A 22,217-nucleotide genomic window follows, 5' to 3' on the forward strand; every position below is an offset into this window, starting at 1 on the left:
CGATATTGTCCGCTTTGGCACACAAGGCCTCACGGTTTTGCTTTTGACGATAGGGATGCTAGCCGAAGCCCCCCACACTCACTCGTCAAAACGCGTCATGCTAGGGAGAGGTATCCACACCCTTATAAGGCATGCTTCGTTCCCCTCCCCAACCGATGTGGGCCTTACAGATGTAAGACCCAGAACTTTTGAAAAGTCTTATTATGATCAAGTCTCAAATCCTACAGTAATTTATAGCCTTAATTTCAGAGATTATTTTATTAAAGATAATTAAGGCAAGTTTTGATTTATTGGATTTGAGATGAGTTATAATTATTATCCAATTTTATAATTATTGGATTATTTTCTATATTTAAAGTATAAGATTGATAGTTATGAAATAATAAGGATTTTATATGATTTGGATTAGATAAATAATATTTTAAATATTATTACTGCTATTTTGGAAAATGAAGAAATTAAGTATACTATTTCTAATTTTTAGATTTGGGCATTTTATTGAAAATAATTTGTGAAATTGGTGAGCAAATAGTATTTTCTATATATAACTAGTGTTGGATTTAATTTGGGTTTCAATTACTATATTATTCCCAATTTTATGTGAAATTACCATAATGCCCTTAACCCTAATTTTCAAAAGTAAAACCCTAACCCTGAAACCCTACCCGGTTACCCGTTGTTGCCCATACCCCAGCAGCCACAATACGCACGGTTTCCTTTCTCCTTTTCATGAAAGGAAGGAAACAGAAGCAGAAAGTGAAATTGAGGGAGAAGGAATGAGGGGTCGCCGGCGTGAAGGGGGAAGGGAAGGGAGTTCACCGCGCCGCCATCGTCCTCAGCCGCCTCACTGCGAGCTATGCTTCGTGGCCCACACCCACACGGCTTCCCTTTACCATGAAAGAAAGAAATTGAGGCAGAGAGGGAGAGGGAGCTTGAGAAGGGAGATCGCGCAGAGAGGGAAGGGCTGCGCTGTGATCGCCGCCCAGCCGTCGCACCGTCTTGGGGTCCGCCGTCAGGTCCGAGTCGAAGGAAGGAAGAAGCCGCTCTGTCAGTGTCGCGCAGAGAGGGACTCGCCGCCAGCTCCGTCGTCCTCACTGCTGCGCCATCGTCGGGTCCGCAATCGTGGAGGAAGCACAGCGCCGCCGTGGGTCCCTTTTTGTCGAACTCGAAGGAGAAGGAAGGCCGAGAATGGGCGACGCTGGGAGAGAAGGAGACGCGAGCTGGAGGAGTTGCGTCCAGTCGCCGCCGACGCGCCACTGCCGAGGGTCCCTTTTCCTGCTAGATCTGCCGCCGTGAAACCCCGCAGTGCCTCTGGTTGCCGGAAAACGGTGGTGGATGTTGGTGCTGGGATAACGCCGCCACTGCTGCTGGCCGTTTCGAGCTGCTCCGCCATCTCTGCCGCCGGAGAACGCAGTTTAGTCGCCGGAAAACCACTGCCGGTAAGGGTCCTTGCATTTGGTCTTCATTCCTTTCTATTCCTGGGTTTTATCGCTATGACGTTGTTGTGCAGCCGCGGTTGTCGGAGTCTTTCATCGCCGCTGCCGCTTGAGGTGGCTGACGGAGTCGCTGCCGGGTTGATATGGAGCTGCGGCTGCTTCGTTTCGCTAGCTCAGTAAGTAAATTATGTTTCAAAAAGCCTCGCGTTGGTATTCGGTTGTGTTTGATTAATGAATATGAGTTTTGGGTAATGTGGGGTCGAGTCCTGATTATTATATGTTGCGAATAGTGTTGCGATGGTTGTTGCGAACGTGACTGGGAGCTGAGATTTTAGTTGCCGTCAGTTCGGGTTGAGGCGGAAAGGACTCTGTGACATGTTTGAGTTATGGATTTGCGTTTCGAGGTAGGGGCGCTTTCCAAAAACTATAGTTTATTATTGGAATTATTACATATGGATACTGGTGCGAGATATTGTGTATTTGGTGATTGTATCTGCCTTATGTATTATTTGATTGACTCGAATGACTATGGATGTTGGTTTGGTTGAATTGTGGTACGGCTTTGTGAAATGTAATGTCTGAAGTCGATTCTTTAAAGATTTGAAATATGAGTTTAATCCGTTGAGGATTAGTTTGAATTGAGTCAATTATTTTGATGATGTGAAAGATAGAATACTCTTGAAAGTCAGCCTGGGTCGCTTTAATTGATTTGGTTTTGATAAATGATTTAATGCTGAACCGATTCTTTAAAGCTTTAGAAATGAGTTAAATCGGTTGATATTGAGTTGATATTTGAAATGGTTTCCTTGAGATATGCCACTGAGGCGATTGTTGGATTTAGCTTGCTTTTGAATTGATTTCTGGTTTTGAGCTGTTGAAAAGGAATGAGAAACGGTTTAGTTGGGACCCGAACCGGGTGGCAAAAGTCCAAGTTTTAGGGGAGGTGCTGCCGAAATTTCTATAGAATCCGAGTCCTTATTTGAAATGTTAATTGGGGAATTTTAAGTTTAATGCCTTTCCTATCTATTTTGAGGATTGTGAAATTATGGCTTCTTTTATTACCTTTACTTAGAACAATTAAGAAAGCAATGAAGTTATGCGTTGAAAGAATTATTGAAAAGAGAATCATGATTTCTCCTTATTTTCCAAGAAGAACAGTATGTCTTTGGGGACAAGTCATTCGAAAGAGAATTTTGCTTTGAGGCTGTTTTAAAAGGTAAAACGGGTTTATGTTTTTCTCTATTAAACACAAAGATTGTCCCTTGGGAGAGTTTTCGTGATTTTAAAAGGAATTGGATTTCGAGTGATGAGCCTCATTATTTCGACGTTTTAAATAAGATTCAAAGTATCTTTTGAACTCTAAGTTTAACACAACAAAAATGATTCTCTTATCAGTTTGAAACGCTTCAGATTTAATTATGGAATTGAAGCCGGTTTTGTTTAAGTAAAGGAAATGGTTTTGAAAGAAGTAAAGATTACGTGACTCGGTTTGGCTTAGATCCTATTTTCTTACTCAAATCAGAAAGCCAATGTTTTAATGATTTTAAATGAATTTGGTGAAATGAGATATGTTATTCTCCCCTAAAGACTTGGGACTATGTCGAGAAACTTTGTTATAAAATCCCATTGTTGAATGGATGATTTTGAATGTTTCAAAATAAATCTTTAACTTGCCATGGTTATGGAAGTTTGGAAAGAGGATGCCGAGAGTGGCATTGTTTTCAAAGGGGAATTTACCTTGAGTAAAAGTGGCTTATGAGCCTAAGATGATTTGAGAAATGAGATCTTTAAAGCCAAGGCTGAAAAGAGTTGAAACTCGATTTCAAAGTGAAATGAATTGAGAAAATAATTTATGGCTTAAATGCCGACTTTATGAATTTAATGATGTTGAATGGTGGAAGTGCTGTTTTGTTGTGAGCCGGAATGGCTGTGTATGATTATACATATTGGTTGGTTTTGGATTGAACCGTGAGCCGGAATGGCTGTGTATGATATGAATATTGGCTGGTTCTGGACTGAACCGTGAGCCGGATGGCTGAGATGGATGTTGATCCATGGATGAGATTGAATGCATGTTTATGCTGAATCATTGATATATATGAATGTTGCACTTCCACTATCTGAGATACGAGTTTCCCTGGGTAGTAGCAGTGGCTAGCCACCACGTGCTCCAGGTCGAGACTTGATACTCTGTTGACCCTATGTCGTAAGTGTGGCCGGGCACTGTGAAAGGCCCGGATGAGCTCGCCCCCATAAATATTCACCAGTGATGGTGATGGATAAATATTCACCAGTGAGGGTGATGGATATGGATCATGATTATGATCAAGTTTATGATGAGTATAACTCGAGTTGGGGATGCACGACAGAGGGACAGTCCAATGGTTAGCTACCAGGACTTGTCGGGTTGGCTCTATAACCGACAGATGATATCATCAGCCACTAGGGACAGGCATGCATCATATGCATTTGTGTGACATTGGTTGGGTGTGCATATTATACTTGGTTTGCCTATGTGATTAATTGCTAACTGTTTTACTTGTAATAACTGTTTGTTTGTGCTTGAACTTCCTATCTGTGTTTGCATCTGGGACTCTGTTGGATTGTGGTGATTGGTTGCTGGTTGGATTGTTTGGGCCTAGGGCCGTGGTTGGAATAAGATGAACTGATGGTTGATTTCGGTTTTGTGTTTCTGGTTTGGAATAAAATATGAAAGGCTACTTTGGTTCAGCATAGATAAACCGTTTTGAAAGGCTTTTGAGTTTTTGAGAATTGAACTGTTCCTCTTTCAGAAAAGATTTCCGATTCCTCTTTTATTGTAAACTGTTGTTTTTGAAAAGAGGCATAAGACGGTTATTAATCACTGGTGCGATTATCTTCATGTATCCTATTACAGTAATTCCCAAAAACCCTCTAATGAGAACCCTTTCGAGGATGATGTTCTCACCCCCCTACATTTTTTCCCTTTCAGGATATGGGCGCAGAAGTTACGAAGAGCTTATTTAATTGTTGTTATGATGCTCTATATTGTTTTAGTTATGGTTTATTGTACCCTCGCCTTTATCTCGATATAATCTGTAAGAGGGATAGGAATTGTATTGTATTATGTTTGTAATATTATTTATATATATTTATGTATATATATATATGGATGTACTCTGTATGAGTTGTTGTAAGTTGAATGGTATTTATGGATGTACGTTATCGAATGAAAGTATCTTTGGGAGCGGTATTGCGGTTTAAAGTTTTAAACAGGCTCATATTTTAGTATTAAATAATATAAGTGTCGTCGTAATGTCCGAGCTATCAGAGTCGCACAGCCGGAAGTGCGAGCTTTGGTAGTTAGGGTGTTACATTATGGTATCAGAGCAGTTCTTCCTGTAGAGCCTGAGGAATGGACTGACTATGCTTCAGTTGCATACTCTGAGCGTTCGTCATGTATTAGGTCTTGTCGAATGACGAGAATTAGAGCTTTATGCACATGACAGTCTATTGATTAACGCTGTTAGTCTTGCATTGCATAATTCCTGATATTAAGTTCGGCCGGCTTAATACTAGTGAAATATGTATATGAAAGCACCGATGGGTTATCATAGATGAAATCCTAGTTTTGAGTAAAGCGAATTGCGGGTTTTGGAAAAGTTGGAAACTACTTCTCGAGGCTATTCAGTTGTGTGTCTTGAATTCTGTTCGAGTTGACATGTTCTTTCATATCCTAACTTGAAGTTCTTATTTGCTAGACCTTTTGAAGAGTAATTTGATGTCTTCACTCTATTCCTCTATCCATATGTATTCTTGTTTGACCTTAAGTGCATATGCTGGTTTAAGATCTTTGTTGCATCTATCTTCCTCTGTTTGAGTTCTTCTTGATTCAAGTATTCTTTGATATAGCCTTGAACCTGTCTTAATGTGCTGTGACTTTTAACTCCGGATTCTGAGTCCATTCTTTGAGAAATTGTTGATTCAGTTTTTCTCTTACTTGACAGTGATTACAGCTAATTTTGAGATTTTATAAATTGCTGTTGATTAGATATATGCTTTTCTATATATGAGACTTTGAAATTATTTATACAGTTTAACAACTATTTCTTTCTAATACTTTGCCTGTACTTTTACTGGTTTACGCAATTGTACTTATTTTAAAAGTAAATTTTGACCTTCTAGTAATTTTACTATAGTTCCAATGGACATCTTTATTTGATTGTGTATTTGGATATTTTCTGAAATACTGGAAAGAAAGAATTTTTCGCTTTCATTCCGGTTGAGTTTCATTTGATAAGCTTTACTTAACTTATTTTGAATTGAGTTTGGTTTAGCATACTACATAGTTTATGCCATTGTTGTTCTTTTGAAAATGTTGGATTCATAGCTTTCTTCTTATGAACGGACTGGTTCCTTCTTAAGCTTTTCACCTCTATGAATGTCATACGTGATTCTGTTTTTAACTAATCTTTTACATCTTGTGAACATTACCATTGATCTTGGTTTGTCCCCTCTTGTGAATCTCATCCTTATGTGGGTCAGTTTGATTCGTTTCAGGATAGTACATTGTTTATTCTCCCATTATCTCTACAAGAGTTTTTAGTTAAAGATTTATCATTGAAAAATTACAAATGATTGAGTTGTCTTTTCTATGACTTTTGTATTCTTTTGGATCAATTTAAAACTTGTTTGATATTTCATGCTTAGTGGATCTTGTTTGAACTACTCTAATTTAAGATCCTTTCTTGCAAGGCTTGACTCCTTTTTAGTACATCTTAAACTTCTTGAATGTTCTTATGAGAAGGGGATTTCAAGAACACTTTTGGTTTTGGAATTTTTAAAGAAGTTTTGAATTCTCTTGTAAGAAGTTTTAAACGGAATTTATTTTCTGTTTCTTGATTTAGATTGAAACCATTGTTCAATATTGATGAAGTTAATTTAAAAATCGGCATGCGCTATTTTAAATGAGGTTTTGGAAAGTTTCCTTGTTTAGTGGAAATCGGTTTGTTTGTAACGCACCACTTATTTCCTTACCAGATTGTAAGCAAATTTTATCTCGGAGTTTCTTTTCTAAAAAGAGTTTAACTTCCTCTTTCGTACTTGCTATAAATGTTATACATGCTTGTTTGAATATGAAATTTTGAGAATTTTGAACAAGCATCTGATTATTTCCGAGTTTTTATGAACTGCTTTTGGTTAAGTTGTGCATTTAATTATCTTTCTAAAATATTTGAGGAAATATTTTAGCTCTTAGCCAAAGTTGTGTGCATTTGTTTTTGGAACTCTACAAAATCTACTTCAACATGGAATTGTATTGAAGTAAAGCCACATTTATGCTTTTGTTACTCTCTTGAAGGACATTTGTTGTTTAACTTCTCTTTCAGACTGCGAAGTGATATTTTTACAAGTTTTCGATTCTTTTAAGAACAATGTATTCAGAAGTATTTTTAATCATGCCCTTGAGTTTTGTGAGCTTTGCCTTGGGTTTGAGATATTCTCCTCTATAAACTTCATACTTCATCGACTCAGTTTGAGTTTGTTTCAAGCTGATGCGCTGGTTATCTTCTTGTTGATCCTATTGAACTTCTTTGATCTAAGGGTTATCTTTGAAGTTGTCAATTGAATTATGTCTAGCAAACTTTATTGCTTGAACATCCATGTTTATCTGGGATTGGATATATTCTTTCAAATCTATGACTATTGTCTTTGACATCCGTCTCTCCTTTCTAAGATCTCATATTCTTCTGAGTAGACTCGAGAATTGTTTTGGTATCACGTGCGACTTATAGACGTAGTAACGCGATGCGTTAGTTCTTTAAGACGTGATATGTATATATGGAAGGTAAAGCGGTAGGTGTGTAACGTTATGATGAGTTGTGGGTGTTTTATCCCTTGCAAACGAGCTTGCGGGTGTTAGGCTTATGTTTGGCTATGAGGTTGAAAAGTGTTTGACGGAGTTGGAAAGTTGAAGCCTTGAGGTGGATATGAGATTAGTGTGCGGAGGTTGAGCACGTCGTTTTAACTCCATCCTGTTTGATAGCCTTTGATGCCTTGCCCTTCTATCACATGATTGACCCATGTTATCTTTTGCATTGAGCCTACCTTGTAACGTTTGCTTTGCAATCACACTCCTACCTTCACATCCTTATGCTTATGACAGTCAAAGTATTTGAAAATCGTATATATGATTATATTTTGAGATATTTTTGCTTCTTCCTTAAATGTGTTTAAGGATGAACTGTTATGAGATTTCTTTCGTTTTGTATCAATTTTCGAGGGCGAAAATTTTTATAAGGTGGGTAGGATGTAAGACCCAGAACTTTTGAAAAGTCTTATTATGATCAAGTCTCAAATCCTACAGTATTTATAGCCTTAATTTCAGAGATTATTTTATTAAAGATAATTAAGGCAAGTTTTGATTTATTGGATTTGAGATGAGTTATAATTATTATCCAATTTTATAATTATTGGATTATTTTCTATATTTAAAGTATAAGATTGATAGTTATGAAATAATAAGGATTTTATATGATTTGGATTAGATAAATAATATTTTAAATATTATTACTGCTATTTTGGAAAATGAAGAAATTAAGTATACTATTTCTAATTTTTAGATTTGGGCATTTTATTGAAAATAATTTGTGAAATTGGTGAGCAAATAGTATTTTCTATATATAACTAGTGTTGGATTTAATTTGGGTTTCAATTACTATATTATTCCCAATTTTATGTGAAATTACCATAATGCCCTTAACCCTAATTTTCAAAAGTAAAACCCTAACCCTGAAACCCTACCCGGTTACCCGTTGTTGCCCATACCCCAGCAGCCACAATACGCACGGTTTCCTTTCTCCTTTTCATGAAAGGAAGGAAACAGAAGCAGAAAGTGAAATTGAGGGAGAAGGAATGAGGGGTCGCCGGCGTGAAGGGGGAAGGGAAGGGAGTTCACCGCGCCGCCATCGTCCTCAGCCGCCTCACTGCGAGCTGTGCTTCGTGGCCCACACCCACACGGCTTCCCTTTACCATGAAAGAAAGAAATTGAGGCAGAGAGGGAGAGGGAGCTTGAGAAGGGAGATCGCGCAGAGAGGGAAGGGCTGCGCTGTGATCGCCGCCCAGCCGTCGCGCCGTCTTGGGGTCCGCCGTCAGGTCCGAGTCGAAGGAAGGAAGAAGCCGCTCTGTCAGTGTCGCGCAGAGAGGGACTCGCCGCCAGCTCCGTCGTCCTCACTGCTGCGCCATCGTCGGGTCCGCAATCGTGGAGGAAGCACAGCGCCGCCGTGGGTCCCTTTTTGTCGAACTCGAAGGAGGAGGAAGGCCGAGAATGGGCGACGCTGGGAGAGAAGGAGACGCGAGCTGGAGGAGTTGCGTCCAGTCGCCGCCGACGCGCCACTGCCGAGGGTCCCTTTTCCTGCTAGATCTGCCGCCGTGAAACCCCGCAGTGCCTCTGGTTGCCGGAAAACGGTGGTGGATGTTGGTGCTGGGATAACGCCGCCACTGCTGCTGGCCGTTTCGAGCTGCTCCGCCATCTCTGCCGCCGGAGAACGCAGTTTAGTCGCCGGAAAACCACTGCCGGTAAGGGTCCTTGCATTTGGTCTTCATTCCTTTCTATTCCTGGGTTTTATCGCTATGACGTTGTTGTGCAGCCGCGGTTGTCGGAGTCTTTCATCGCCGCTGCCGCTTGAGGTGGCTGACGGAGTCGCTGCCGGGTTGATATGGAGCTGCGGCTGCTTCGTTTCGCTAGCTCAGTAAGTAAATTATGTTTCAAAAAGCCTCGCGTTGGTATTCGGTTGTGTTTGATTAATGAATATGAGTTTTGGGTAATGTGGGGTCGAGTCCTGATTATTATATGTTGCGAATAGTGTTGCGATGGTTGTTGCGAACGTGACTGGGAGCTGAGATTTTAGTTGCCGTCAGTTCGGGTTGAGGCGGAAAGGACTCTGTGACATGTTTGAGTTATGGATTTGCGTTTCGAGGTAGGGGCGCTTTCCAAAAACTATAGTTTATTATTGGAATTATTACATATGGATACTGGTGCGAGATATTGTGTATTTGGTGATTGTATCTGCCTTATGTATTATTTGATTGACTCGAATGACTATGGATGTTGGTTTGGTTGAATTGTGGTGCGGCTTTGTGAAATGTAATGTCTGAAGTCGATTCTTTAAAGATTTGAAATATGAGTTTAATCCGTTGAGGATTAGTTTGAATTGAGTCAATTATTTTGATGATGTGAAAGATAGAATACTCTTGAAAGTCAGCCTGGGTCGCTTTAATTGATTTGGTTTTGATAAATGATTTAATGCTGAACCGATTCTTTAAAGCTTTAGAAATGAGTTAAATCGGTTGATATTGAGTTGATATTTGAAATGGTTTCCTTGAGATATGCCACTGAGGCGATTGTTGGATTTAGCTTGCTTTTGAATTGATTTCTGGTTTTGAGCTGTTGAAAAGGAATGAGAAACGGTTTAGTTGGGACCCGAACCGGGTGGCAAAAGTCCAAGTTTTAGGGGAGGTGCTGCCGAAATTTCTATAGAATCCGAGTCCTTATTTGAAATGTTAATTGGGGAATTTTAAGTTTAATGCCTTTCCTATCTATTTTGAGGATTGTGAAATTATGGCTTCTTTTATTACCTTTACTTAGAACAATTAAGAAAGCAATGAAGTTATGCGTTGAAAGAATTATTGAAAAGAGAATCATGATTTCTCCTTATTTTCCAAGAAGAACAGTATGTCTTTGGGGACAAGTCATTCGAAAGAGAATTTTGCTTTGAGGCTGTTTTAAAAGGTAAAACGGGTTTATGTTTTTCTCTATTAAACACAAAGATTGTCCCTTGGGAGAGTTTTCGTGATTTTAAAAGGAATTGGATTTCGAGTGATGAGCCTCATTATTTCGACGTTTTAAATAAGATTCAAAGTATCTTTTGAACTCTAAGTTTAACACAACAAAAATGATTCTCTTATCAGTTTGAAACGCTTCAGATTTAATTATGGAATTGAAGCCGGTTTTGTTTAAGTAAAGGAAATGGTTTTGAAAGAAGTAAAGATTACGTGACTCGGTTTGGCTTAGATCCTATTTTCTTACTCAAATCAGAAAGCCAATGTTTTAATGATTTTAAATGAATTTGGTGAAATGAGATATGTTATTCTCCCCTAAAGACTTGGGACTATGTCGAGAAACTTTGTTATAAAATCCCATTGTTGAATGGATGATTTTGAATGTTTCAAAATAAATCTTTAACTTGCCATGGTTATGGAAGTTTGGAAAGAGGATGCCGAGAGTGGCATTGTTTTCAAAGGGGAATTTACCTTGAGTAAAAGTGGCTTATGAGCCTAAGATGATTTGAGAAATGAGATCTTTAAAGCCAAGGCTGAAAAGAGTTGAAACTCGATTTCAAAGTGAAATGAATTGAGAAAATAATTTATGGCTTAAATGCCGACTTTATGAATTTAATGATGTTGAATGGTGGAAGTGCTGTTTTGTTGTGAGCCGGAATGGCTGTGTATGATTATACATATTGGTTGGTTTTGGATTGAACCGTGAGCCGGAATGGCTGTGTATGATATGAATATTGGCTGGTTCTGGACTGAACCGTGAGCCGGATGGCTGAGATGGATGTTGATCCATGGATGAGATTGAATGCATGTTTATGCTGAATCATTGATATATATGAATGTTGCACTTCCACTATCTGAGATACGAGTTTCCCTGGGTAGTAGCAGTGGCTAGCCACCACGTGCTCCAGGTCGAGACTTGATACTCTGTTGACCCTATGTCGTAAGTGTGGCCGGGCACTGTGAAAGGCCCGGATGAGCTCGCCCCCATAAATATTCACCAGTGATGGTGATGGATAAATATTCACCAGTGAGGGTGATGGATATGGATCATGATTATGATCAAGTTTATGATGAGTATAACTCGAGTTGGGGATGCACGACAGAGGGACAGTCCAATGGTTAGCTACCAGGACTTGTCGGGTTGGCTCTATAACCGACAGATGATATCATCAGCCACTAGGGACAGGCATGCATCATATGCATTTGTGTGACATTGGTTGGGTGTGCATATTATACTTGGTTTGCCTATGTGATTAATTGCTAACTGTTTTACTTGTAATAACTGTTTGTTTGTGGTTGAACTTCCTATCTGTGTTTGCATCTGGGACTCTGTTGGATTGTGGTGATTGGTTGCTGGTTGGATTGTTTGGGCCTAGGGCCGTGGTTGGAATAAGATGAACTGATGGTTGATTTCGGTTTTGTGTTTTTGGTTTGGAATAAAATATGAAAGGCTACTTTGGTTCAGCATAGATAAACCGTTTTGAAAGGCTTTTGAGTTTTTGAGAATTGAACTGTTCCTCTTTCAGAAAAGATTTCCGATTCCTCTTTTATTGTAAACCGTTGTTTTTGAAAAGAGGCATAAGACGGTTATTAATCACTGGTGCGATTATCTTCATGTATCCTATTACAGTAATTCCCAAAAACCCTCTACTGAGAACCCTTTCGAGGATGATGTTCTCACCCCCCTACATTTTTCCCCTTTCAGGATATGGGCGCAGAAGTTACGAAGAGCTTATTTAATTGTTGTTATGATGCTCTATATTGTTTTAGTTATGGTTTATTGTACCCTCGCCTTTATCTCGATATAATCTGTAAGAGGGATAGGAATTGTATTGTATTATGTTTGTAATATTATTTATATATATTTATGTATATATATATATGGATGTACTCTGTATGAGTTGTTGTAAGTTGAATGGTATTTATGGATGTACGTTATCGAATGAAAGTATCTTTGGGAGCGGTATTGCGGTTTAAAGTTTTAAACAGGCTCATATTTTAGTATTAAATAATATAAGTGTCGTCGTAATGTCCGAGCTATCAGAGTCGCACAGCCGGAAGTGCGAGCTTTGGTAGTTAGGGTGTTACATTATGGTATCAGAGCAGTTCTTCCTGTAGAGCCTGAGGAATGGACTGACTATGCTTCAGTTGCATACTCTGAGCGTTCGTCATGTATTAGGTCTTGTCGAATGACGAGAATTAGAGCTTTATGCACATGACAGTCTATTGATTAACGCTGTTAGTCTTGCATTGCATAATTCCTGATATTAAGTTCGGCCGGCTTAATACTAGTGAAATATGTATATGAAAGCACCGATGGGTTATCATAGATGAAATCCTAGTTTTGAGTAAAGCGAATTGCGGGTTTTGGAAAAGTTGGAAACTACTTCTCGAGGCTATTCAGTTGTGTGTCTTGAATTCTGTTCGAGTTGACATGTTCTTTCATATCCTAACTTGAAGTTCTTATTTGCTAGACCTTTTGAAGAGTAATTTGATGTCTTCACTCTATTCCTCTATCCATATGTATTCTTGTTTGACCTTAAGTGCATATGCTGGTTTAAGATCTTTGTTGCATCTATCTTCCTCTGTTTGAGTTCTTCTTGGTTCAAGTATTCTTTGATATAGCCTTGAACCTGTCTTAATGTGCTGTGACTTTTAACTCCGGATTCTGAGTCCATTCTTTGAGAAATTGTTGATTCAGTTTTTCTCTTACTTGACAGTGATTACAACTAATTTTGAGATTTTATAAATTGCTGTTGATTAGATATATGCTTTTCTATATATGAGACTTTGAAATTATTTATACAGTTTAACAACTATTTCTTTCTAATACTTTGCCTGTACTTTTACTGGTTTACGCAATTGTACTTATTTTAAAAGTAAATTTTGACCTTCTAGTAATTTTACTATAGTTCCAATGGACATCTTTATTTGATTGTGTATTTGGATATTTTCTGAAATACTGGAAAGAAAGAATTTTTCGCTTTCATTCCGGTTGAGTTTCATTTGATAAGCTTTACTTAACTTATTTTGAATTGAGTTTGGTTTAGCATACTACATAGTTTATGCCATTGTTGCTCTTTTGAAAATGTTGGATTCATAGCTTTCTTCTTATGAACGGACTGGTTCCTTCTTAAGCTTTTCACCTCTATGAATGTCATACGTGATTCTGTTTTTAACTAATCTTTTACATCTTGTGAACATTACCATTGATCTTGGTTTGTCCCCTCTTGTGAATCTCATCCTTATGTGGGTCAGTTTGATTCGTTTCAGGATAGTACATTGTTTATTCTCCCATTATCTCTACAAGAGTTTTTAGTTAAAGATTTATCATTGAAAAATTACAAATGATTGAGTTGTCTTTTCTATGACTTTTGTATTCTTTTGGATCAATTTAAAACTTGTTTGATATTTCATGCTTAGTGGATCTTGTTTGAACTACTCTAATTTAAGATCCTTTCTTGCAAGGCTTGACTCCTTTTTAGTACATCTTAAACTTCTTGAATGTTCTTATGAGAAGGGGATTTCAAGAACACTTTTGGTTTTGGAATTTTTAAAGAAGTTTTGAATTCTCTTGTAAGAAGTTTTAAACGGAATTTATTTTCTGTTTCTTGATTTAGATTGAAACCATTGTTCAATATTGATGAAGTTAATTTAAAAATCGGCATGCGCTATTTTAAATGAGGTTTTGGAAAGTTTCCTTGTTTAGTGGAAATCGGTTTGTTTGTAACGCACCACTTATTTCCTTACCAGATTGTAAGCAAATTTTATCTCGGAGTTTCTTTTCTAAAAAGAGTTTAACTTCCTCTTTCGTACTTGCTATAAATGTTATACATGCTTGTTTGAATATGAAATTTTGAGAATTTTGAACAAGCATCTGATTATTTCCGAGTTTTTATGAACTGCTTTTGGTTAAGTTGTGCATTTAATTATCTTTCTAAAATATTTGAGGAAATATTTTAGCTCTTAGCCAAAGTTGTGTGCATTTGTTTTTGGAACTCTACAAAATCTACTTCAACATGGAATTGTATTGAAGTAAAGCCACATTTATGCTTTTGTTACTCTCTTGAAGGACATTTGTTGTTTAACTTCTCTTTCAGACTGCGAAGTGATATTTTTACAAGTTTTCGATTCTTTTAAGAACAATGTATTCAGAAGTATTTTTAATCATGCCCTTGAGTTTTGTGAGCTTTGCCTTGGGTTTGAGATATTCTCCTCTATAAACTTCATACTTCATCGACTCAGTTTGAGTTTGTTTCAAGCTGATGCGCTGGTTATCTTCTTGTTGATCCTATTGAACTTCTTTGATCTAAGGGTTATCTTTGAAGTTGTCAATTGAATTATGTCTAGCAAACTTTATTGCTTGAACATCCATGTTTATCTGGGATTGGATATATTCTTTCAAATCTATGACTATTGTCTTTGACATCCGTCTCTCCTTTCTAAGATCTCATATTCTTCTGAGTAGACTCGAGAATTGTTTTGGTATCACGTGCGACTTATAGACGTAGTAACGCGATGCGTTAGTTCTTTAAGACGTGATATGTATATATGGAAGGTAAAGCGGTAGGTGTGTAACGTTATGATGAGTTGTGGGTGTTTTATCCCTTGCAAACGAGCTTGCGGGTGTTAGGCTTATGTTTGGCTATGAGGTTGAAAAGTGTTTGACGGAGTTGGAAAGTTGAAGCCTTGAGGTGGATATGAGATTAGTGTGCGGAGGTTGAGCACGTCGTTTTAACTCCATCCTGTTTGATAGCCTTTGATGCCTTGCCCTTCTATCACATGATTGACCCATGTTATCTTTTGCATTGAGCCTACCTTGTAACGTTTGCTTTGCAATCACACTCCTACCTTCACATCCTTATGCTTATGACAGTCAAAGTATTTGAAAATCGTATATATGATTATATTTTGAGATATTTTTGCTTCTTCCTTAAATGTGTTTAAGGATGAACTGTTATGAGATTTCTTTCGTTTTGTATCAATTTTCGAGGGCGAAAATTTTTATAAGGTGGGTAGGATGTAAGACCCAGAACTTTTGAAAAGTCTTATTATGATCAAGTCTCAAATCCTACAGTATTTATAGCCTTAATTTCAGAGATTATTTTATTAAAGATAATTAAGGCAAGTTTTGATTTATTGGATTTGAGATGAGTTATAATTATTATCCAATTTTATAATTATTGGATTATTTTCTATATTTAAAGTATAAGATTGATAGTTATGAAATAATAAGGATTTTATATGATTTGGATTAGATAAATAATATTTTAAATATTATTACTGCTATTTTGGAAAATGAAGAAATTAAGTATACTATTTCTAATTTTTAGATTTGGGCATTTTATTGAAAATAATTTGTGAAATTGGTGAGCAAATAGTATTTTCTATATATAACTAGTGTTGGATTTAATTTGGGTTTCAATTACTATATTATTCCCAATTTTATGTGAAATTACCATAATGCCCTTAACCCTAATTTTCAAAAGTAAAACCCTAACCCTGAAACCCTACCCGGTTACCCGTTGTTGCCCATACCCCAGTAGCCACAATACGCACGGTTTCCTTTCTCCTTTTCATGAAAGGAAGGAAACAGAAGCAGAAAGTGAAATTGAGGGAGAAGGAATGAGGGGTCGCCGGCGTGAAGGGGGAAGGGAAGGGAGTTCACCGCGCCGCCATCGTCCTCAGCCGCCTCACTGCGAGCTGTGCTTCGTGGCCCACACCCACACGGCTTCCCTTTACCATGAAAGAAAGAAATTGAGGCAGAGAGGGAGAGGGAGCTTGAGAAGGGAGATCGCGCAGAGAGGGAAGGGCTGCGCTGTGATCGCCGCCCAGCCGTCGCGCCGTCTTGGGGTCCGCCGTCAGGTCCGAGTCGAAGGAAGGAAGAAGCCGCTCTGTCAGTGTCGCGCAGAGAGGGACTCGCCGCCAGCTCCGTCGTCCTCACTGCTGCGCCATCGTCGGGTCCGCAATCGTGGAGGAAGCACAGCGCCGCCGTGGGTCCCTTTTTGTCGAACTCGAAGGAGGAGGAAGGCCGAGAATGGGCGACGCTGGGAGAGAAGGAGACGCGAGCTGGAGGAGTTGCGTCCAGTCGCCGCCGACGCGCCACTGCCGAGGGTCCCTTTTCCTGCTAGATCTGCCGCCGTGAAACCCCGCAGTGCCTCTGGTTGCCGGAAAACGGTGGTGGATGTTGGTGCTGGGATAACGCCGCCACTGCTGCTGGCCGTTTCGAGCTGCTCCGCCATCTCTGCCGCCGGAGAACGCAGTTTAGTCGCCGGAAAACCACTGCCGGTAAGGGTCCTTGCATTTGGTCTTCATTCCTTTCTATTCCTGGGTTTTATCGCTATGACGTTGTTGTGCAGCCGCGGTTGTCGGAGTCTTTCATCGCCGCTGCCGCTTGAGGTGGCTGACGGAGTCGCTGCCGGGTTGATATGGAGCTGCGGCTGCTTCGTTTCGCTAGCTCAGTAAGTAAATTATGTTTCAAAAAGCCTCGCGTTGGTATTCGGTTGTGTTTGATTAATGAATATGAGTTTTGGGTAATGTGGGGTCGAGTCCTGATTATTATATGTTGCGAATAGTGTTGCGATGGTTGTTGCGAACGTGACTGGGAGCTGAGATTTTAGTTGCCGTCAGTTCGGGTTGAGGCGGAAAGGACTCTGTGACATGTTTGAGTTATGGATTTGCGTTTCGAGGTAGGGGCGCTTTCCAAAAACTATAGTTTATTATTGGAATTATTACATATGGATACTGGTGCGAGATATTGTGTATTTGGTGATTGTATCTGCCTTATGTATTATTTGATTGACTCGAATGACTATGGATGTTGGTTTGGTTGAATTGTGGTGCGGCTTTGTGAAATGTAATGTCTGAAGTCGATTCTTTAAAGATTTGAAATATGAGTTTAATCCGTTGAGGATTAGTTTGAATTGAGTCAATTATTTTGATGATGTGAAAGATAGAATACTCTTGAAAGTCAGCCTGGGTCGCTTTAATTGATTTGGTTTTGATAAATGATTTAATGCTGAACCGATTCTTTAAAGCTTTAGAAATGAGTTAAATCGGTTGATATTGAGTTGATATTTGAAATGGTTTCCTTGAGATATGCCACTGAGGCGATTGTTGGATTTAGCTTGCTTTTGAATTGATTTCTGGTTTTGAGCTGTTGAAAAGGAATGAGAAACGGTTTAGTTGGGACCCGAACCGGGTGGCAAAAGTCCAAGTTTTAGGGGAGGTGCTGCCGAAATTTCTATAGAATCCGAGTCCTTATTTGAAATGTTAATTGGGGAATTTTAAGTTTAATGCCTTTCCTATCTATTTTGAGGATTGTGAAATTATGGCTTCTTTTATTACCTTTACTTAGAACAATTAAGAAAGCAATGAAGTTATGCGTTGAAAGAATTATTGAAAAGAGAATCATGATTTCTCCTTATTTTCCAAGAAGAACAGTATGTCTTTGGGGACAAGTCATTCGAAAGAGAATTTTGCTTTGAGGCTGTTTTAAAAGGTAAAACGGGTTTATGTTTTTCTCTATTAAACACAAAGATTGTCCCTTGGGAGAGTTTTCGTGATTTTAAAAGGAATTGGATTTCGAGTGATGAGCCTCATTATTTCGACGTTTTAAATAAGATTCAAAGTATCTTTTGAACTCTAAGTTTAACACAACAAAAATGATTCTCTTATCAGTTTGAAACGCTTCAGATTTAATTATGGAATTGAAGCCGGTTTTGTTTAAGTAAAGGAAATGGTTTTGAAAGAAGTAAAGATTACGTGACTCGGTTTGGCTTAGATCCTATTTTCTTACTCAAATCAGAAAGCCAATGTTTTAATGATTTTAAATGAATTTGGTGAAATGAGATATGTTATTCTCCCCTAAAGACTTGGGACTATGTCGAGAAACTTTGTTATAAAATCCCATTGTTGAATGGATGATTTTGAATGTTTCAAAATAAATCTTTAACTTGCCATGGTTATGGAAGTTTGGAAAGAGGATGCCGAGAGTGGCATTGTTTTCAAAGGGGAATTTACCTTGAGTAAAAGTGGCTTATGAGCCTAAGATGATTTGAGAAATGAGATCTTTAAAGCCAAGGCTGAAAAGAGTTGAAACTCGATTTCAAAGTGAAATGAATTGAGAAAATAATTTATGGCTTAAATGCCGACTTTATGAATTTAATGATGTTGAATGGTGGAAGTGCTGTTTTGTTGTGAGCCGGAATGGCTGTGTATGATTATACATATTGGTTGGTTTTGGATTGAACCGTGAGCCGGAATGGCTGTGTATGATATGAATATTGGCTGGTTCTGGACTGAACCGTGAGCCGGATGGCTGAGATGGATGTTGATCCATGGATGAGATTGAATGCATGTTTATGCTGAATCATTGATATATATGAATGTTGCACTTCCACTATCTGAGATACGAGTTTCCCTGGGTAGTAGCAGTGGCTAGCCACCACGTGCTCCAGGTCGAGACTTGATACTCTGTTGACCCTATGTCGTAAGTGTGGCCGGGCACTGTGAAAGGCCCGGATGAGCTCGCCCCCATAAATATTCACCAGTGATGGTGATGGATAAATATTCACCAGTGAGGGTGATGGATATGGATCATGATTATGATCAAGTTTATGATGAGTATAACTCGAGTTGGGGATGCACGACAGAGGGACAGTCCAATGGTTAGCTACCAGGACTTGTCGGGTTGGCTCTATAACCGACAGATGATATCATCAGCCACTAGGGACAGGCATGCATCATATGCATTTGTGTGACATTGGTTGGGTGTGCATATTATACTTGGTTTGCCTATGTGATTAATTGCTAACTGTTTTACTTGTAATAACTGTTTGTTTGTGGTTGAACTTCCTATCTGTGTTTGCATCTGGGACTCTGTTGGATTGTGGTGATTGGTTGCTGGTTGGATTGTTTGGGCCTAGGGCCGTGGTTGGAATAAGATGAACTGATGGTTGATTTCGGTTTTGTGTTTTTGGTTTGGAATAAAATATGAAAGGCTACTTTGGTTCAGCATAGATAAACCGTTTTGAAAGGCTTTTGAGTTTTTGAGAATTGAACTGTTCCTCTTTCAGAAAAGATTTCCGATTCCTCTTTTATTGTAAACCGTTGTTTTTGAAAAGAGGCATAAGACGGTTATTAATCACTGGTGCGATTATCTTCATGTATCCTATTACAGTAATTCCCAAAAACCCTCTACTGAGAACCCTTTCGAGGATGATGTTCTCACCCCCCTACATTTTTCCCCTTTCAGGATATGGGCGCAGAAGTTACGAAGAGCTTATTTAATTGTTGTTATGATGCTCTATATTGTTTTAGTTATGGTTTATTGTACCCTCGCCTTTATCTCGATATAATCTGTAAGAGGGATAGGAATTGTATTGTATTATGTTTGTAATATTATTTATATATATTTATGTATATATATATATGGATGTACTCTGTATGAGTTGTTGTAAGTTGAATGGTATTTATGGATGTACGTTATCGAATGAAAGTATCTTTAGGAGCGGTATTGCGGTTTAAAGTTTTAAACAGGCTCATATTTTAGTATTAAATAATATAAGTGTCGTCGTAATGTCCGAGCTATCAGAGTCGCACAGCCGGAAGTGCGAGCTTTGGTAGTTAGGGTGTTACATGATGTGCTATTGCAGTGTTTTAAGTATAAATTTTAGGCATCAAGTTAATCAATATCTGATCTTTTAGGCTTTTACAAGTTGCTGGTGGTAAGATTAATTCAAGAGAATATGGTAATAAATTTTTCAAAAACTAATTATAAAATTAAATTTAATTTTATTCTTCAAGAATCATTGCATAATCAACTCATTAATATTCTAATTAGTACTTACTATCTTTTAATTTTGTATAATTGTTTCTTTAGGATCTTCATAGTTATATAAGATTATGTCGAGATCTTCAGCAATCAGTTCCATATGACTATGGTTGCTTGATCCTTTTGATGCCTTCAGCAGTCAAAAATTTTTGCTGCCAGCATTAATAAAACTCTTTAGAAGAAGATTGAATTCCTTTCTAGGGTTGGGGTTTCTGAAGTTTATCTCCCTGGGGTAATAAAAAAATATCTGAAATTATTTGTAACCGACACTGATAACACTATACTACATTTGGAATTTTTTTGTTCACTAAGTATATAATTGTTTATTTTTTTATGGTAAATGTTCAATTACATTTCGTTAGTAATTTGATTCAAATAGTTAAAGTTATTTATTGATACGGACTTTAAAAATAATTGGAACTAATTACAATGCAACATGAAAAAATTATTGTAAATAAAGAATTATATAATTAAAAAAAACTGTTGTAAAAAGTCACAAAAGGCAATGGTATTAAAATCGTTGTCAAAAGCAGCTATAAAATGACAATGGTATTAAAACCGTTCCAAAAAGAAAAACAACACCAAAGGCAACGCTTTTAAACTGTTGTCTTTGTGAATAACAAAACTACAACAGCTTAAAATCGTTGCCTATCCAGTTATGGTTTTAAACCTACGTCATGAAAGAGAACGGTTTTAAACCGTTGCCAATCCAGTAACGGTTCTAAACCGTTCCTTAAAAATTGTCATCAAAACTGTTGTCTATGCCAGTAACTATGGCAACGGTTTTTTGGTTGCCGTTTCCTTAGGTAAAAAACCATTGCCTTTGAGCATTGGCAACGGCCGCATATACCACAGGTCAAAAACCGTTGCCAAAGCGTTGCCTAAAGTTTTAGGAACGGTTTTTTGATCTATGGCAACGGTTTTCAACAGTTGCGAAAACCCTTATTTGTTGTAGTGCTTCCTCAGACGATTGGGCCAACCCAATTAGTCCAGCCCATTAATCTCCAGTTACCCATCGTAACAGGTCTCAACTAAGTCATTTCTCAAATCCTTTTCAAGTATCAAATCATTTTCAATAATCACACCGTTCAAAATATCAAATAAGTTTTCAATAATCAAATCGTTTTCTTCAAAGTTAAGCCTCTTTCTGTTTCAATAAAATTCAGCTCTCTTTTAAATCTTTTGATATTAAAACCAAAAGAAAAAGTCGCACGTTCTTTCAAACTTTACAAAATCTCCCGACCATATTCTTTATACATTTAACATTAACCAAAACTACATGTTCGTTTATTTTTACAAGAATTCAGACAAAACCTTCCCTTAAAATTAGGCTTCATCACCACCCTTATGGGCCCCTCACTTTCATATTTCCTCAATTCATATGTCATTTAACTAAGGAGTAAACATAACATATTTCCAGCCACAATTCAAACAATCAATAATTCAAACACGTTCATCAAACTCAATCATTCTCATAGTCAACACTTATTCATCGAATTCAATCAGTCCAGAGAATCACAATTTATTTGTAATTATTCAATAATTTTTTTGGCATTCTTAAATTAAAAACTATTAATTTTAAAATAAAATTTCCTACCTCCATGTGAAATCAAAACAACGGAAGTTTCGGAGAAATTTTTTGATCGAACTGCTGAAGAGAAAAACGTCAAAAATCGTCTATGCCTTCTAGAACTTCAATTGGCCGAGTTCAAGAAAAAAAGGAGTTACATCACCATTAACTTCTACCGAACAAAAGTAACGTTAACGTATAAAAAAAATGTACAAACACTTTTATCAAATTAGACTTTTTATTAAAATTACGGATCGCAAAAAATCGAAGTAAAAAAGTTGGAGGTTTTGACGGTTTCCCTCCCTCGCATGGTCACTCCTCTTTCCCTTATTTCCTTTCTTTTGGTTCGGTGATAAAAGAAAAAAGCAAATAAAGCGTACCGTGATATTAATGATGATCATAGTGTTTAATGGAAATAAAGAACATGTGTCACGTTAAACATATATATCTATACATATATAAGCCACTTTTGGCACCTTTTTTTTTTCTTTTACTATTTTTTTAATGGCTTCGACAACTAAGGATAATAATAATAATATACTAATGATATTATAGTAAT

General features: G+C 37.8%; 3 protein-coding genes across 3 annotated transcripts; all 3 read left to right on the forward strand.

Moving 5' to 3' along the window:
* The first annotated feature begins 657 nt into the window (after positions 1 to 657).
* LOC112722407 (uncharacterized) lies at positions 658 to 4,645 on the forward strand. Its single transcript, XM_025773417.3, has 4 exons — positions 658 to 1,439; positions 1,511 to 1,612; positions 1,727 to 1,840; positions 4,408 to 4,645. The coding sequence occupies exons 1-2, from the start codon at positions 777 to 779 to the stop codon at positions 1,547 to 1,549; spliced, it is 702 nt and encodes a 233-aa protein (XP_025629202.1). The 5' UTR covers positions 658 to 776; the 3' UTR covers positions 1,550 to 1,612; positions 1,727 to 1,840; positions 4,408 to 4,645.
* Positions 4,646 to 8,071: 3,426 nt separating this feature from the next.
* LOC112722408 (uncharacterized) lies at positions 8,072 to 12,193 on the forward strand. The gene is made up of 4 exons (XM_025773418.3): positions 8,072 to 8,990; positions 9,062 to 9,163; positions 9,278 to 9,391; positions 11,959 to 12,193. The coding sequence occupies exons 1-2, from the start codon at positions 8,166 to 8,168 to the stop codon at positions 9,098 to 9,100; spliced, it is 864 nt and encodes a 287-aa protein (XP_025629203.2). The 5' UTR covers positions 8,072 to 8,165; the 3' UTR covers positions 9,101 to 9,163; positions 9,278 to 9,391; positions 11,959 to 12,193.
* Positions 12,194 to 15,616: 3,423 nt separating this feature from the next.
* Positions 15,617 to 19,744, forward strand: LOC112722409 (uncharacterized). The gene is made up of 4 exons (XM_025773419.3): positions 15,617 to 16,541; positions 16,613 to 16,714; positions 16,829 to 16,942; positions 19,510 to 19,744. The coding sequence occupies exons 1-2, from the start codon at positions 15,717 to 15,719 to the stop codon at positions 16,649 to 16,651; spliced, it is 864 nt and encodes a 287-aa protein (XP_025629204.2). The 5' UTR covers positions 15,617 to 15,716; the 3' UTR covers positions 16,652 to 16,714; positions 16,829 to 16,942; positions 19,510 to 19,744.
* The last annotated feature ends 2,473 nt before the right edge of the window (positions 19,745 to 22,217 follow it).

This window comes from Arachis hypogaea, chromosome 11 (genome assembly GCF_003086295.3).
Source record: "Arachis hypogaea cultivar Tifrunner chromosome 11, arahy.Tifrunner.gnm2.J5K5, whole genome shotgun sequence".
Classification (NCBI taxonomy): Eukaryota; Viridiplantae; Streptophyta; class Magnoliopsida; order Fabales; family Fabaceae; genus Arachis; species Arachis hypogaea.

Bases quoted from the DNA above. Each gene is read 5' to 3' on its own strand.
- LOC112722407 (XM_025773417.3), top strand. From the start codon at position 777: ATGAGGGGTCGCCGGCGTGAAGGGGGAAGGGAAGGGAGTTCACCGCGC. The intron at 1,440-1,510 runs GTAAGGGTCCTT...GTTGTTGTGCAG, and splicing joins TCGCCGGAAAACCACTGCCG to CCGCGGTTGTCGGAGTCTTT.
- LOC112722408 (XM_025773418.3), top strand. From the start codon at position 8,166: ATGCCCTTAACCCTAATTTTCAAAAGTAAAACCCTAACCCTGAAACCC. The intron at 8,991-9,061 runs GTAAGGGTCCTT...GTTGTTGTGCAG, and splicing joins TCGCCGGAAAACCACTGCCG to CCGCGGTTGTCGGAGTCTTT.
- LOC112722409 (XM_025773419.3), top strand. From the start codon at position 15,717: ATGCCCTTAACCCTAATTTTCAAAAGTAAAACCCTAACCCTGAAACCC. The intron at 16,542-16,612 runs GTAAGGGTCCTT...GTTGTTGTGCAG, and splicing joins TCGCCGGAAAACCACTGCCG to CCGCGGTTGTCGGAGTCTTT.